Genomic DNA, 18,571 nt, shown 5'->3' on the forward strand with positions numbered 1-18,571 from the left:
AAGTAAGTGCACTTTTATGTAATGTAACTTCTGTGTGCCCTACAAGCGTGAAATTTGGCGTAAGCATTCTTTAGTTCCTAAATGAGATTGAGAGGGTTGGCACATTCTGCAGAGGGACATCGGTACATGCAGCCTAGGGAGAATCTAACGCTCCTCTTTGTGTATACATATTTTATTCCTTGGTTACTCTAAAGTAACCTTGATGTCATAAAATTTTCTGTGCAAACAACAAGTAAACACCTGTATGAAATTAACTTTCGTGAGGCCTGGTATATCAGCTAGTACATTTATATAGTTAGGCAGTTAAGATATGTAGGTGATACCTATTAGACCTTATTTATGTGTTCTGTGTGTACTATGATAAGGTGTATGATGCAATTAAAAGTAGACGTGTACATGTTCTGTATGCATGGAGGATTGCCTTAGTTGAATTCTCTCCTGTGGTGAACCCCACAGAACTCAGTCCATTATTGGTTATGCATTTTACGTAAAAGAAGCGGTATGTGGGCAGATATTTATTTTGGCCCACTTTCATCAACACAAACTTCATAGGAGATAAGAGGCCATAGGTTGGTGCTGAAATCTTGTTTAGTAGTCAAAATTCTCCCACACAGATTTATTGACCTCACATGTCTCCTACCAGAGGTGGATTGGGAAAGGGATGAAGTAGGATTGAACAGGGAATGAAATCGGGGCCTCCTCCTTTTTATAACAGAGATGACATTTTGGAGATTTAGTAGAGCTGACGTGTGATCCAACATGTGGCTTCTTTTGATACCCTTCTCCTTGTTAATCTTCAACTCATCCCCTACATCCGCATCAGAACTGTAAGATCCAGATTATGATTATTTCTAATGCAAGTTACTGTTTTCTAAGAGAACATATAATACCTTGTATATTATGTGCATTTTATGCCTGAAATAACTACATTGAGAGCACTAATGATTTATTTATAGATTTGTTGGAATTTACTCTTGGAAGGCAATGATTCTCCTATGTAGACCCAGTGTTAGGGTGAATGGTTGCAGTCAAAGGCATATCCTACCCCCACGTTTTGTCAGTCGCAGCCAGCTCCGTGTCTCTCATATAGTCTGCAGCAGACACTGCACCAGCTGTCTCTTTCCTGTTGGAAACAGGGTGCATATGCAGCCAGTCTGCCTCTTAAAGGACCAGCGTGTGTGACCAGCTTTTCCAACTCCAGCCAATTAGGACAAGACTCTGGCTATTTAAGGCACCTCTCTGCAAGATTGTGTCAGAGTAATTAGTCCTGTCTGTTATGCAAAGGTGTTTACTTGTTCCGACTGACTCCTGATTTGACCTCTGCCTGTTCTTGTCAACTTCCTTGTCTTCTACATTTCTGAACTTGGCTTGCTGGATCACGCTGTATTTGTCTGCTACCCACTTTGATCCTTCGCTAGTCAAAAGTTCCAGTAATTTGACTGTATACAAACTTCAAAGTCACATATGTAATCAATGACATTACATATTAAAATAAGATGGTATCAACAGAGATATATGTCAGAGTAAGCCTCCTTTCTCAAATCAACAGACAAATATCAACTGAAGTGGAAACAAAACCTTATAAAAAGCTCCTCTGAAAAGCTTTTGAAAATGCATGTAACAGAGTTCTGCATGATACCTTTTCATGATATAACACCTGTCTCTATGGATTTTATGACATTTATGTCATTGTTTTCCATTTGATTATTTTTTTTTGACACCCCGACTTTTGATTGAAGTTGGGTGGAGCTTTCATTTTATAAGGGAACCTGTCACATCCCCACAGCAACATACACTAAGTTATGGTGCTGTTAGGGGATGTGACAGAGTCGGATGAGCTATTTCTTATACTCATCCACTCCATGGTTACTTTTTGTGGGATAACTTGTAGTTTTTATTGGTACTATTTTGAGATATATACAATTATATATATTTTTTACTTTCTGTTTTGGGAAAGCAAGATGAACAGAAAACGGCTATTTTGGCATATTCTATTTTTTTTAACGGAATTTACCTTGATGGATAAGTAATGTAAAATTTTATACTGTGGGTTATTATGGATGTAGCGATACTAGTGATATGTATTTTTTTTATCTTGTTTTTTTTAATATTTAAAGCTTTATGCAAGGGGAAAAAAGTTTCTACAATTTTTTCTGTAAAAAAGTCGGTCAGCAATGATTGCAGTGTCTACAGGGTTAAACGGCGTGGAAAAGTAATTATATCAGCAAGTCCTCATAATTTTACTTATTTTCTGGGGAAGATGTGATAATCGGAGAGAAAATATGCTCATTCAGATGAGCGTGTTTACGTGCTTACATACGACCGCACAAAACTCTGCGACTCTCCTATGGTGTGTTCACATGTCAGTGTTTTATAGGCGTGCAAATGCATATACCTGCAAAACATATGCGTGCACCATAGGTCTGGGCTGTGCGTTAATATTCCCTGCGGGGAGTTCCTTTGTCACTGAACACTGTGACAGCACTGTTACAGTGTTCAGTGACAAGGGGACTCCCTGTGGGGAGTAAAGAATCACCAGCCACAGTTGTCACAGCTGTGGCAGAGGATTTCTTTATCTCTGCGGGAAAACCCCTCATCACTGAACACTGTGACAGCACTGTCACAGTGTTCAGTGACAAGGGGACTCAGCATAGGGAGTAAAGAATCCCCTGCCACAGCTGTGGCAGAAGATTGCGAAGCTCTACCACTGATTTCAATGGGGATGCCGCTGCCAGCAGCCCCATTGAAAGCAATAGGATGCCGGCACCCCCGCAGTTATTTTCAGGGAAGGGCGTTCCTTGAAAACCCTCCCTAGCTGTAGGAAAAAATAAAAAATATATATACTCATCTGGGCTCAGGCATGTCTAGCCGCTTGGTGCCCAGCACTGTGTGTGAAGTTCTTTTTAGCAGAAGTGGATTTAAAATTCCGCCTGCTGAAAGGTCTGCATCTGATTCCGATTCAATGAATGTGAATGAGTGCTGCCTGTGATTCGCTGAGCACTCAGCCATTCATTGAATGACAGTTGAGCGCTATCTGTGATTGGCAGCCCTCTGCCATTCATTGAATTCAATGTTGCATGGATTATTGTACGGGTAATTAAACATTTTTGGGTGTCATTTTAAAGCCAATAATCTTAGCTTTAAAGTGACTTCAAATATATGTTGATAGAACTGATAGAACCAGAACTATAGTCATTTAAATAAGAACAAGCTCTGTTTGTCCAAAACCGTCATGTCCTTTTCCAGAAGAACAGAAGCTCTTTCTAAATTGTAGGGGGATAAAAAGGGTTGTCTGAGTTATCTTTTTTTATTTCTGCTCCCCATACCTAAAAATAATAAAAGATTGTATACTCACCTCTCCCAGCTCGCCGCAGCTCAGTTTTGGGCACCTGGTCTGTGTTGACAGACTGCGGTCACTCTGTTTATGGGATATTGCAGACTGCTATAACCTAAAAAAGGCCTCAGTACTTGAGCACTGAGGTCTATGATTCGCTGCAACAGCCTGTGATGTTCTAGCAGCCTGTAAAACAGCAGCATAGGGGAGACCAGAGGATGCGGCACTGGAGCTGCAGGATCCAGTAGAGGTGAGTATACAAACTTTTATTATTTTTAGGCATGGAATTTAAAATAAAAAATTACTTCAGACAACTTCCTTATCCCTCTTAGTTACATCCCAGCTGCAGGACGTGTATGAAGGGAGATTGCACCGCAATCCTCCAAACATCGTGGTTGTCAGCTGTTTCTTACAGCTGACACCCGCGGGCAACAGCCCCGAGCGGACAATTAGGGCTGTTAACCCTTTAAATGCTGCTATCAACTCTGCCGCATTTAAATCCCCCGAATGATGTTCGGGGCTCCTGTACGCTTCCCCCCCCCCCCCCCCACTCCTAATGAGATTGCAGGAAGCTGTGTGGGTGTTATGGCAGCCAGGAGGCCTTCTGAAAGGTCACACTGTCTCAAGAAAAAATGTAATAAGCAGCGATCAAAAAGTCGTATGTATTAATAATTGGTACCAACGGAAACTAGATGATGTACTGCACTAAACGAGCCCTCACACAACTATGTCGAAAGAAAATAAAAAAGTTATTTTGCACAGAAGATAGAGACAGAAAATAATTTTTAAAAAATTAAATATCTTTAAAAAAAATACAAGTAGTACAGAAAAAAAACTATGTAAGTTTGGTATCGTAGTAATCGTATTGGCCCATACAATAAAGTTATCAAGTCGCTTTTGTTGCATTTTGCGTGGCGTAGACACAAGACGGCAGATGGCAGAATTTGTTTTTCTCCATTGCTTTTCACTTTTAACCCCTTAACGACTGCCCCATCGGGAAACTACGTCCTCAGTAAGTGGGCTTTAATCCTAGAGGACGTAGTTTTATGTGTCCTCTTTGGATTAATGCCCACTTGCCTGAGGACGTGACAGCTCCATGCTGTCGGTGCCCGCAGGTAGCTGACAGCATGGAGCTGTCATCCCGGGCTGCGGACAGTCCCCCCCCCCCCCCCCCCGGCATTGCGATCGGCGCAATCCAATGGATAGCGCCGATCGCAAAAAAGTAAAGAAAATAGTGTAAAGAGTTAGATATTCAGCTGCCCTGCTGGATCGGATCCAGCAGGGCAGCTGAAAATACTCACCCACTGCCGGCTGAAGATCTGGTCCTCCCGGACCCGCCGCCGGCCTTCTGCGCATGCGCGCCAGACGATGACGTCACGCGCACGCGCAGAAGCCCGGGAGACCCCGGCAAATTTAAAAACTCCTGGCTCCCGGCTCCTGAAGGTAGCCGGGAACCAGGAGGTGTTACCAGGGACCGCTGTGAGCGGTCCCCGGGCACGCGATCGCTGCTATCCATTGGATAGCGGCGATCACGAAAAAGTTAAAAAAAATTTGAAAAAAAGTAAAGTTTCACCTCCCCTCATGGATCGGATCCATGAGGGGAGGTGAAAATACTCACCTCGGGTCCTCTGCGATGTCCCGGGACCCGAAGTGCCCGTCTGCGCATGCGCGCCCAATGATTGACATCGGGCGCGTGCACAGAGGGGCTCGAACCCCGGGAAATTTAAAATCCCTCTGCTCTGGGCTGCCATGTGTAGCCCAGAGCAGAGGGATGTCACTGGGGACATGATCGCTGTCATCCAATGGATGACAGTGATCATGTAAAGCAAAGAAAAGGGTAAAAAGTAAAAAAAAAAAAGGGTAAAAAGTAAAAAAAAAAAAGGGTAAAAAGTAAAAAAAAAAGTTTAAAAAAGTTTTAAAAAGTTAAAAAAGCTTGCATTTCATCTCCCCCCACGGATCATATCTGTGAGGGAGGATGAAATGACGTACCTAAGGCCCGCGGACCTTACCCTAGCTTCTGCGCACGCCGCCGTCGCCACAATGGCAGGCGCATGCGCAAAAGCTGTGATAATTTAAAATCTCCCTGCTCCTGGCTACAAAACTTAGCCGAGAGCCTGGAGATTTCACGGAGAGCCGCGGTGAGCGGTTCCTGGTCACGTGTTCGCCGTCATCCAATGGATAATGGCGATCACGTAAAATAAAAAAAAAGGTGAAGGTTCATCTCCCCTCACCGATGCGATCGGTGAGATGAGATGAAACTTTTTACCGGAGGCCTCCGTATTTGCACCCCGACGCGATCTTCCTCCGTGAACTTTCCCGAATTCTGCGCATGTGACCGCCGGCAAAACACCGGACACATGCGCAGGAGTCGGGGAGCCCAGGAAACTTAAAATCACCTTACTCCCAGCGACCAACGGTCGCCGAGAGCCTGGAGCAGTGACGGGTGGCCTCGTTGAGCGGTTGCCGGTCACGTGATCTAACATAGGTCGGTCTCACATGACCGGATAGGAATTACGGATTCCGCATGCTTCTGATCCGCGGTAATACGCAGATCAATCGCATTGGATTACACAATTCCGCTCACATTAGCGGGTTGGAATTGTGTAATCCACTCGCAGAAAAGAGGACGCAGGAGGTTCTATTTTACCGCGGATAGCCGCAACATTGAGCCCATTGTGCTCCATGGTTGCGGATATACCCGCAGCCCATATGCAACTACCTTGTATACGGGCTGCGGGTACCCGTGTCATCGCTAAGCGACGGTGCGGGAAATGCAAACAAAAAAAAAGTACTGCGCATGACCGCCCGTGGGAGTAGGCAGTTATGCGTTGTACATTACGCGGCCGTACGCCGGGTCACAGCCGGTCTCACAGCTGGGATCCGCTGCGGGCCTCCGTAAGCGAATTCCACCTACGGCTGCGTGAGTCCGGCGTTATTCAGACCGCTACCTGTAATACGCAATTTACAAGAAGCACCGGGAACGTTCGCCTTCATGCAGTTCCAGGAGCACCTTGTTGAGCGCCTTCTGTGTGAGACCGCCGCACCTCATCAAGCTTACGGAGACTCTTGGAACCCCACTTTTTACACCCCATACCCACCACTGAGGTCAAGAAATGACCCCCAAAATGCATGAGAGGAGGGGTTTTATTGCCCCATGTACCCATCCCAACCAGCCTCCATAATTACCACTGTCTTTAAATACTACATAGTTCACATTATTACTTTTATCTAAGATTTAGGGAACGCCGAAAAGGGCTATGAGGGGGGGGGATATTTTTAGGGAGTCAATTTTTATTCTGTACAAGTGGGCAATGGGGCCTGGAATTTATTCAGTTGTGCCCTGCAATCCAACGGGTGTTCCCTCCATTATGGGCCTAGCCATGTGTCCTGTAAGTAGATTAGGGCCACAATGGGTATGTTTTTGAACTCGGGACAAACGGGGGTATCCATTTTGGGGTGAACGTCTTCATTCCTATGTACACTGTACAAAAAAAACAGTTTTTAAATTGACGAAATTGCCAAAAAAATGAAAATCGTAATTTTTTCCTTCTGCTTTGCTTAGATTTATTCATATACTGTGGGGTCAAAATACGCAGTACACCCCTAGATGAACACTTTAAGGGGTCTAGTTTTTAAAATGGGGTCATTTGAGGGGGTTCTTTATCGTTTTGGCCGCTCAATGGCTCTATAAGTGGGCAATGGGGCCTAGAATTTATTCCGTTGTACCCTGAAATCCAACGGGTACTCCTTCTATTATAGGCCTAGCCATGTGTTCTTTAAGTAGATTAGGGCCACAAGGGTTATGGTTCTGAACACGGGACAAACAGGGGTATCCATTTTGGGGTGAAAGTCTTCATTCCTATGTGTGCTGTACAAAAAAAACAGTTTTTAAATTGATACAACTGCCAAAAAAATGAAAATTGTAATTTTTTTCCTACTGCTTTGCTTAGATTTATTCCAAAATTGAAGTGTAAAAATACACAGTACACCCCTAGATAAATTCGTTAGGGGGTCTAGTTTTCAAAATGGGGTCATTTGTTGGGGTTCTCTGTTGTTTTGGCCGCTCAAGGGCTCTACAAGTGGGCAATGGGGCCTAAATCACCTTCATGCTAAATTTCTGTTCTGAAAGCCACCGACTACTCCTTTCATTTTGGGCCCCGTTGTGCATCCAGACAAAAGATTAGGGCCACAATGGGTATGTCTCTGAACACGGGACAAACAGGGGTATCCATTTTGGGGTGCAAGTCTTCATTCGTGTGTGCTGTACAAAAAAAGCAGTTTTTAAAATGACAGAATTGACAAAAAAACGAAAATCACACTTTTTTTCTTTTGCTTTGCTTGAATTCATTCAAAAACTGTGGGGTCAAAATGGGCAGTACATCCCTAGATAAATTCGTTAAGGGGTGTAGTTTTCAAAATGGGGTCACTTGTGAGGGTTCTCTTTGGTTTTGACCGCTCAAGAGCTCAACAAATGTGCCATGGGGCCTAAAACGCCTTCAAGCAAAATTTATGTTCTGAAAGACACCGACTACTCCTTTCATTTTGGGTCCCGTTGTGCATCCAGACATAAGATTAGGGCCACAATGGGTATGTCTCTGAACATGGGAGAAACATGGGTATCCATTTTGGGGTGCAAGGCTTCATTCATGTGTGAGCTGTACAAAAAAAGCTGTTTTTAAAATGACAGAATTGACAAAAAACCGAAAATCACAATTTTTTCCTTTTGCTTTGCTTAAATTCATTCAAAAACTGTGGTGTCAAAATGGGCAGTACACCCCTAGATAAATTCGTTAAGGGGTCTAGTTTTCAAAATGGGGTCATTTGTGGGGGTTCTCTTTAGTTTTGGCCGCTCCAGAGCTCTACAAAGGTGCTATGGGGCCTAACACGCCTTCAAGCAAAATTTATGTTCTGAAAGACACCGACTACTCCTTTCATTTTGGGTCCCGTTGTGCATCCAGACATAAGATTAGGGCCACAATGGGTATATTTCTGAACACGGGAGAAACGGGGGTATCCATTTTGGGGTGTAAATCCTCATTTTCATGGGCACTATGGGAAAAAAATATGTTTTTAAAATGACATATTTGCAAAAATATGAAATTTTATTTTTTCTCCTCTAAATTTAATTAATTCCTAAAAAAAACAGTGGGGTCAAAATACTCATGACACCCCTCAGTGGATACATTAAGGGGTGTCGTTTTTAAAATGGGGTCATTTGGGGGGGTATCTACTATTCTGACACTAATGAGCCTTTGCAAACTTGGCTTGGTGCAGGAAAACAAAGTGTTCCTCAAAATGCTGAAAAGTAATGTTAAATTTGTATGTCCTCTAAATGGTTAAAAAAACACAAAAGTTTTTCAAATGTGCATTCAGAATACAGTAAACAGATGGAAATATATATCTTATCAAAAATGTGTACAGTATGTTTGGACATATTTGAGATATTACAGTTGAAAATGTGAAAAAATGACAATTTTTTTCAGAATTTTCCCAATTTTGGTGCTTTTAATAAATATACACAAATTATATCGGTCTCTTTTTATAACCAAAATGAAGTACAACATGTGGCGAAAAAACAATGTCAGAATCACTTGGATATGTATAGCCTTTTCGGAGTTATGCTACGTTGAACGACGCATGTCAGATTTTCAAAATTTGGCTCCGTCACTAAGGCGCAAACAGGCTTTGTCACTAAGGGGTTAACAGTGATATGAAACAAAATAGGATCGACGGAAAGGAGAAGACAGGGGAAGAAAGTGCTGGTGATTTTGTTTTGTGCAGTTTTTATATTTAGTGTTCCTTTAAATTTCTATAACAGTACCAAAAATACATGTGTAACATTATTCTACTTCTATTCTGATACATTCATAAAATACTTAGCAATTCAGTTTTTGTGTATTTACAGGCATTATGTGGTTGCAGTCCCTGCAAACCTAAAGCAGGGGACAGAAGAGCAAGTCTGTGTGACCTTCCTAGATCTGAAGGGGGAAGCTGACCTCAGAATAGACCTGAAGAATGAAGACCAAGTTCTCAGTGTAGCTAAACATAAGATAAACACTCATGATCATACCAACTGCTATGCCTTACAGGTTTGTATATATTACCAAAGTAAGACGTGCCAAAGCTGATTGAACAGTGTACAGTACAGATGCAGTAAAGTTTAAAGGGGTTGTTTGAGTTAGGGAAACTCCTGTCAATGGGTCCCCCATGAATTAAAATAAAAAATCAGCAGTTACCTCTCTTCATTTCCTCTCACCACTGACTCCGGTTTCCGTTGTTTGTTTACGTGCAGCTGTGACGTCCCTCCCATAAACCTACTGTTGCAGCCAATGGCAGTGCTCAACCATGATCACTGAGTGCTGTAATTGGCTGCTGCAGCATGTTTGTTCACGGGCTCAGCTTGAAAAGTGACATCACAGGGAGACCAAAGCTGACAGCAGAATACAAATGAGGAAGCGGGAAGATGTGAGTAACTGCTGATTTTTTTAATTATAATGCATGAGGAACCACTTGACTCAGACAACCCCTTTTAACTCCACTTTTAATGAATTATGATAACTTTCTGTGCCACAGGTTCTTTATGCTTTTTATTGCCTTATGATGTTTTTTATTGGGCTAAGATAAAAAAAAAAACAATAGCTTTTAACTTTTGTTGCCAAAAGTTATCATGGTGAAGTTAAACTTTGCAGCAACTGTACATCAATATAAAGTGTTTTCTATTAAAGGGGTTGTCTTGAATTTGAAAAAAAAAGTTAACAAGCAGGAGGTAATACTATATAATAAAAAAAAATTACTAACCTGATAATTCCTCCATCCCTTCACCTCTGCCACTCCAGTGGTCTCTGCTAGTCTTTATTTTTCTGCAGTGGTGACAGGGAGTACATCCTTGTGAATGCTATAACTAATTTGCCTCATGTTGTATACAATGGGGCGAGTGATTGACTGCAATGGTCATGAAGATGTACGGCAAGGGCTACCGGAGAGGCTGCACTGGAGTTGCAGGAGATCTTTCAGGTGAGTATTTTTTTATCTTTAGTAAATAGTATTTGCTCCTGTTAACTTGAGTCCTGGACAAACCATTTAATTCCTTAATGAAAAACCAGTTTTCATTTCTTCATCTGTGCATTCCAGGGGCTATAAGTGTTTTTGCAGGATGTTTTGTATTTTTAATGGTATTATTTAATGTATAGTGTATTGACATTCACAGTATGATAAAAATAACATGTAAACTTTATTCTGTGGTCAGTATCATTATGCAGATACCAAATGTAAATAGTTTTTATTATTTTTAATTACTTTTGAAACATACAAGACTAAAATAATAAATATAAATACTTTTTGTCACCTCATGTTGACCCTCATAACTTTTCTATTTTCCATCAATGGGGCTGTACCACAGCTTATTTTTGGATGATCCAGCCATAGTGTTTATTGATACCATTAAGGGGTAAAATCATAGAATGGTAGAGTTGGAAGGAACCTCCAGGGTTATAAGGTCCAACCTCCTGCTCAGTGCAGGATTCACTAAATCATCCCAGAATATATACTTTATACATATATAAAGTATATATTTTACAACTTTTGATCACTTTTTATTCAATTTTTTGAGTGGTGGAATGATAAGAAAACACATTTTGGGCATTTTGTATTTTTTTCTTGTGGTATTCACTGTAAGGGAGGCCCAAAGAATGATTACAGGCTGCTGTGAAGGTGAGAGGCATGAGCAGATGTATCCCTATACTAGGGTCTGGTCACAGAAATACCAAAGCAAGATAGCTGCAGATAACCGTCAGGGGCAAAATCTGATGCATCACCTCAACGGAGACTCCCTTCTTGCATGGGGCTCGGTCCCAGAAGCAAATCGCATCGCCACTGACTGGCAAAAGCACAAAGCTGACAGACACGTGAGACCAGTCTCCAATGATTAAGCGTGCACCCTTTAGGAACAATGACATATGTGAACTTAGGGGAGCACCTTCCCACAATGGACTGTTGTAAACCAAGGACTTCAATGAAAAACTTATAGTTAACTGAGTTAGCGAACCTATGGTATATGTAAATAATAATCTTATGCGTAGAACATTTGTACTGAGATGAAAAGACATTTTGTATTATGCGATGGCAATAATGTATGGTAGAAGAGAGTAATGATCTGCATTCTGTGCAGACGCTTGAACCTACAGTGTGCAAGTTCACAATGTGGTATTATGACCTGAACCTCTGAGAGTACAGTAGGTAGTTGATAGTTATGAGTAAAAGTACAATTTATAAAGTGCCTTGATGTTCTGAGATATATATATATATATATATATATATATATATATATATATATATATATATATATATATATATATATAGATATGAAACGTAGAATGAGTACACAATACCCAGTGCTCCAGGGAATATAGCCATGCAGATAGAAAAGTTAATCAGTTTACTTTACAGGTGAGGTCTCCGTTAAGAACATCACCTCAATCTTGATCAGCAATATGCCATAGCGGTGTTCACTGGGGCTCAAAATCAATGGTCCACAATGGGGATGTATAAGTTACTTTGGTTTATTTATAAAAGTAAATGAACATATAGCAATAATTAGAAAACAAAAAAACATTAACCCTTTCCAATCCAATTTGTATCCAGGTTTTGCTAGGGGGCTTACTCTTTTTCTGACATTATACAATGGCGCTATATGCTGGCTAAAGCCAGTACTGCATGAGGTCACACGTTGAATGGGCTCCGACAGCAGAGAGGCTGACAATATACAGTAAAAGAACCCTGACAGATGTCTTCCAACATCGGAGCTGTACAGCCTTAAATCATAATGTCTTCAGAGGTCAGACAGTGGATTGGAAAGGGTTAAGGTTTTGGAGGAAGCTCAGCCTCCTTTTTCAAGCACGTCAGAATATTATAATTATTTACACCTTCACTTCTCCACCCTCATGCCATCTAAGCGCTGCCTTAATATATTATTATATAGAGATATGAGCGTGTGAAATTCCTGGTAACTGTGTAATACGTAATATGCACCCTCCTATGAGGCGAAGTCAAGCCAGAAGTAAAGTTTATTTGTTCGCAAAAAAATGCTGTCTCTGTCTCCGTCTGTCAGCTGCTGCGCCATCATGTAACCCAGTGATGGCGACCGTTTTAGAGACCGAGTGCCCAAACTGCAACTCAAAACCTTCTTATTTATTGTAAAGTGCCAACATGTCAGGGGGCGGGGCTTATCACGACGTAGGATTTTTACCTCTGTCGTTCTTAAAAGGACAAGGCTGTTTCAAAATAGATGGTGCAGATTTTGACTTCTTTTGAATGCGGAAATGCTGTGGAATTTGCCACGGACATTTCCGCTGAGGACATTCTGCAGCATTTTCACCACGTGTAAACATATCCCAGCAGTGATATTGCCCCCCCCCCTCCCCACCCAGAGCGGCCCCAGCAGTGATGATGACCCCCCAGAGCGGCCCCAGCAGGTAAGGGTGACAACCCCAGAGCATCCCCAGCGCTTATAGTGACCCCCCCCCCCCCAAGGCAGCTTTAGTGATTATAGTGACCCCGCACAGCAGCCCCAGCAGTAACAGTGACACAGCACCGTGGCCCCAGTCGTAATAGTGACGTCCGACAGTGGCCCCCTGGTAGTAATAGTGACATCCCACATCGGCCCAGTAGTAATAATGACATCCCACAGCAGCCCCCAGTAGTAATAGTGACATCCCACAGCAGCCCCAGCGGTAATAGTGACACCCCACAGTGGTCCCCAGTAGTAATAGTGACACTTCACAGCGTCCCCAGTAGTAATAGTGACATCCCACAGTGGCTCCTGTAGTAATAGCGCCCCCACCACCCTCTGAGACCCAAATACCCCCCACCCCACCTCCTCTGCTTGGCGCTGTTGCTGTCACTGATCCCAGGAGCACACCGTGACATGCTGGCGGACACCTCCTCCCTTCCCTGCTCTCTCAGAACCAAGTAGGAGACGTCAGAGGAGGGGGGAGGAGGATCCCAGCTGCACACTGACATCACAGTGTGTGCCGGGATCAGCGCCTCTAGCAGTGCTGCTGAGTGCATACCAGCAGGGGAGCTGCGGCACCCCTGCCGGTATTTACTAATGTGGTGAGCGGCCGATGGCGGCGAGTGCCAGCTGGGAAGGCTCCGAGTGCCGCTTCTGGCACGCGTGCCATAGGTTCGCCACCACTGATGTAACCTGTAACTTGACGCTTTACCTGTAACCCACTTATTTGTTGAAAATGCAAGAAGAAGCTCTCCTATCCACATGGCCCAATATTCCTGCGGAATAATTTCAACACGTAATGGAATTTATGTCTTAGCGAATTTCTGCTGTTCTGAACGCCAAAGAAGGTCCAATGCGTTATTAGATGGGCATCTCTAATAAAGTATCCATTCAGTGTACCGTTTTCATTATACAAAGGATAACATTTTTTACTGAAACTGGAATAGTCTTTGAAGGTGAGGGTGTCTGTGTCTCACAATTCAAGAGCTGATAAAAAAAATACTTTTATTTCTTGTTAGGTTCCAATAATAAAAGAAGATCGATCAATCTGGCATTTACATGTGTCTGCACATGGGGAACATGTTAATGTGGATGACAGCAAGAAAGTTGTTATCCTAAAAAAAACTGATGTATGCATCATCCAGCATGATAAGTCCACGTACAAGCCAGGTGACACAGGTAAGCTTACTCACTGAGAAGGAAAGTAAGTTCACAGCGTTTCAAACCTTGTGGTTATTACTCATAGCATGGATTTTATCCCTCGACTGGAAAATCTTTTTCTACTACTGTTCGTTACCACGTGAGCCAGTGACTTTCCATTGAGCGAGGACTATATGGTCAAGGAAAATGTATACCAGGTGATATGGGTGAGAGGTTGTTCCAATAAATTATAATACGGCATTTAAAGTTGATAAAGGTTGATTTTAGTCATCGATCTAATGACCTTGTCTTTGGTGGGTGTCTCAGCTGCCCGGACCCACATCGATCAAAACTTTTAGCCTGTTCCTATAACATGTTAAAAGTTTTTGGAAAGTTTAATCATACTTTGAGGGAAATAGAGATGAGGTACTGAACTGAATGTTGGATCTCAACATGCTTGAAAAAGTGTAAGCATATTTCCTTCCTCCTGCACCACTTCCACCCCTCTCCTTGAACATTTCAGAAAACTGGGTTGGGCTTGCCAGGATTGGTTGTGGCAGCCCCTGACAGACAGATTTATGTATAATTATGCCACAAACTGGCATAAACTATGCCAGAAGTGCACAACTGGTTGGAGTTAAGCATGCATTTCAATGAAAGCGCAGAGGTGTCAGGATGCACTGAATACATGAAGAGGTGTGCGCCTCTTCATGTATTCAGCACACCATGCTCTGGGGAAAATCATACTAAGCCCAGTGTAGAAAATGCCAGGATTAGTAAGGTTTCCCCATTGATCTTTTATTTGCCTAGAGAATAAGGTGCTTCCAGGATACTTTGGAAGTGAGTTTTGCGCCTTTCATGCATATTGCTGTCTTCTTTGATTGGACTTCCCCTTCCCTAAAACTATTTTTATCAATGCAAACTTGGGTGGTCGTCTTAAAAGTTTCACTGTATCAACATCACAAGACTTGTTTTCTGTGTGGAATAATAATTGCTGTTTCCCTGATATTCTTTTATGCTAGTGAGATTTCGGTTGATGTCTGTGAACTCGAATTTTCAAGCTATAAATAAAAAGGTGAGGAACTTTGTATTCTTTGCATATATTGAAGCTGGTAAATTAATTTTACCATCTGTAATTTTATTCTAACTTGTATTAGCAACAGGACAGGTTTCTATATAGTAACACCAGCATCAGTGACACTGAAAATAATAAAAAATATACAGATAGTCCCCAACTTGCGAACGTTTGAGTTACGAACTTGGCAAGATGCGAACAATCTGTCCTGCACAGTATGATGTAATGCTATGGCCTTACATCATACTGTGCAGGGACCAGACAGGCTTCTATCAAGCCTGATAGAAGCCTGTCCGTTCAGATCGCGGGACACTGTGTGGTTGGCTGCCTATGCAGAGCGCCTATCAAGCCGTGCGCTTGATAGGCACTCTGCATAGGCAGCCCTGGGGCTTTTTAGAAGGCCCCCGGCTGCCTAGCAACCGCACAGCATCCTGCGATCTTATCGCTGGACACTGTAAAAGCCCCCTGAACGTCGGGTGCCGGCTTTTTCTTACAGCCGGCACCCGGCGGCAGCAGTTCCGACGAGCCACACTGCTCGTCGGAACTATTAACACTTTAAATACCGCTTTGACAGCGGCATTTAAAGTGTTAACAGTTCCGACGAGCAGCGCAGCTCGTCGGAATTGCTGCTGCCGGGTGTCCGCTGTAAGAAAAAGCCGGCACCCGACGTTGTTTAGACTGGGATCCACCCGCGATCCTGCTCCATACAAGCATTTGTTCAGACATAGGAACAAACGTACTTGTGAACAGGTTCCTGGAACGGAACCTGTTCACAAGTAGGGGACCATCTGTAATTACAAATTGCACTAATAAACCAGACTTAGATGCAATACAACAAAAATTACTGGTCAAAAGACTTGATTCTGACTGGTTGCTATTGACAACTCCTTCACTTTTTCTTTTTGCTATATACGTTAAGGCCAGCCTCACACAAGGGAGAAAATCATGCGAGAATATGATCCCCATTCTTTTGAACGGGGTCATACACATGAGCATTGCACATCCTATCTTGGAGCGTGGTCTCGCATTGCATTTCCGACTGTTTTCAATGGTGCTGGTGGCAGTATCGCGCTGTGTGCTAGGTGTATGCGGTGAGATGCGAGATCTCTCATTGAAAACAATCGGAGAAACTCTGCGCTCCTCTGCCGTGACTGACACTTCTCAGAAGTGATGTGAGGAGGTTTTGCTACAAAAACACCTTGTATCCACGGCAAAATTGCATGTTTGCTAGTGTGATATTGGGCTGTAATTCATGGCCCGATATCGCACTCGCCCATGTGAAGTCTCACCCATTAAGCGTTTCTTTTAAACCCTTTTGTGCATTTTTGCAACCATATTTTATTTCTCCAAAACATCTAAAATAAGATAACAGTGCATTTAATATTTATTAAAAATCTCCTGTTTCGTGCATTTAACTTCTGCAAACCTGTGTCTACATAGTTAGAAATAATGTATAGGCCAATTCTACAGTCATGTGTAGTGATGAGCAAAATTTAAAAAACTTCAGTTTGAATTCAGTTGACAATTTACCAAAGTTTTGCAAAATGTTCAATTCAAACCGAATTAGTTTGAACTGAATGGGAAGTTCTCTAAAACCCCTAAAAGTAGTGTATAACACTATCTAAGAGCCATAAAAGTCCTGTATAACACTCAGAATGGCTTTTAGGTCTCTAAGGGTGCATTCCCACGAACGTATATCGGCTCGGTTTTCACGCCGAGCCGATATACGTTGTCCTCGTGTGCAGGGGGGGGGGAGGATGGAAGAGCCAGGAGCAGGAACTGAGCTCCCGCCCCCTCTCTGCCTCCTTTCCGCCCCTCTGCACTATTTGCAATGAAAGGAGGTGGGGCGGGGCTAAGTTCGGAGAATTAGCCCCGCCCCGCCTCTCCCCATTGCAAATAGTGCAGAGGGGCAGAGAGAAGGCAGAGAGGGGGCGGGAGCTCAGTTCCTGCTCCTGGCTCTTCCATCCTCCCCCCCCCCTGCACACGAGGACAACGTATATCAGCTCGGCATGAAAACCGAGCCGCTTTACTTCGTGGGAATGCACCCTTAGACAGTATTACACACCAATATTCAGGACTACTCTAGCGTGAACTGAACTAGTAGAACCCTGTTTTGGGCAGAAATTGGCTAAAAGCTCAGTTCAAATTTGTGCCAAACCAAACTTTTTGCATAGTTTGACCCAAAACAGGGCTCTACTGGTTTGGTTCACTCAACACTAGTCATCTGTTATTACCCTATCTCTTGCTGTTTATACTGTAGCTTTACAAGAAGAGAGGGTAGAGTAACACCTGACTAGGAGTTCAGACTACACAAGGTTCTTTTGTAGCTTTAGTATACATGATATAATATTCACTAAACATGACATGTTTAGACTCATTCATATTTAATATTTGATCTATTTGTGTGTAACAGTTTTATTTTTTGATTTTTTTTTTAGTATCCTTTGGTCGAAATACTAGTAAGTATAAAATATGTACTTCTAGAACTGATGAGTTTATTACTGGTTGATGCATTTAATTGCAAAAGTTTATGGATAAATGAGAAGACCAAAATAGTAAGTTTACCAAAATAGAATGGAAGGAGACCTCTGGTCTGCTCTGGTCCTCTTGACAGCCAGTCCAATCCTAAATTAGGCTTTAGTGCTATAAGAAATCCCATTATTTCCCTTTCTTCCTACAGGACCCAAATAATGATCGCATAGCACAGTGGCTGGATGTATCTACAACACAAGGATTTGCTGACTTCAGCTTTCTTCTGGCCAATGAATTGACTCTTGGGAACTACAAAATTAAAATGCCCAATAGCTGTGAAAAATCATTTACAGTTGATGAATATGGTATGCTGAAGTGCAACTTAATTAATGGAATTATCATATAATAATACATGTAGATGAATTGTAAAAAAAAAGTGTAGAGTAGAATTTTCAAGTGTAATAAACTATAAACTGAATATGGTGCCTTTGGCCTACTCTGGGCCTATTCTGTTCCTTCATGTACTTCTGATCACATGCGGAGGCACATGGTAATTTTATTAGATGGAATCCTTGAGCGAAATAATTGTGATATTGCATGTTGTATTCTGTAGGTATTCTCTGTGATGATCGAAGAATGCTTCTAGTGGAGAATGTGGTATCTCTCAGAACCCATAGAGTGCCTACAGGTTTTAATGCAGAACCTTTGTAAACATACAGGATAAATATGCAGGTTTTAAAGCCAAAGGAAAACATGGCTGCCAGAATATTGCACGCAGGTCTGAGGTCAACTAAAATATGGTTGGTTGCCTCATTGATTCAACAGTATCAGCACATTGCTACAGACCGAGGTCAGCACCCAGCACAATTGGGCAAATATTAGGGGGCAACTTCAGAAATAAATACCCACTGATTTGTGCCCTGCATTTGTGTCCTGTGCACAGATGTAACAATGCTAACCCAAAAGAGCATGGCATGCTGCTCGGTTAATGTACAGTTCAGTAGCACACCTACACCTGTCAGGAAAATGAAACATTTGGGGA

The 18,571-nt window shown here is 42.5% G+C and overlaps 1 protein-coding gene across 1 annotated transcript in view; it reads left to right on the plus strand.

Annotated features, from left to right (window-relative positions):
* The first annotated feature begins 701 nt into the window (after window positions 1-701).
* LOC136626666 (alpha-2-macroglobulin-like) overlaps window positions 702-18,571 on the plus strand; it is a 109,400-nt gene continuing 91,530 nt past the window's right edge. The window contains exons 1-6 of the mRNA XM_066601684.1: window positions 702-827; window positions 9,240-9,423; window positions 13,862-14,021; window positions 15,005-15,057; window positions 17,496-17,516; window positions 17,738-17,894. Coding sequence (XP_066457781.1) covers window positions 760-827; window positions 9,240-9,423; window positions 13,862-14,021; window positions 15,005-15,057; window positions 17,496-17,516; window positions 17,738-17,894 — 643 coding nt within the window. The 5' untranslated portion in view covers window positions 702-759. The remainder of the gene's footprint in view (window positions 828-9,239; window positions 9,424-13,861; window positions 14,022-15,004; window positions 15,058-17,495; window positions 17,517-17,737; window positions 17,895-18,571) is intronic.

Source organism: Eleutherodactylus coqui, chromosome 4, assembly GCF_035609145.1.
Source record: "Eleutherodactylus coqui strain aEleCoq1 chromosome 4, aEleCoq1.hap1, whole genome shotgun sequence".
Classification (NCBI taxonomy): Eukaryota; Metazoa; Chordata; class Amphibia; order Anura; family Eleutherodactylidae; genus Eleutherodactylus; species Eleutherodactylus coqui.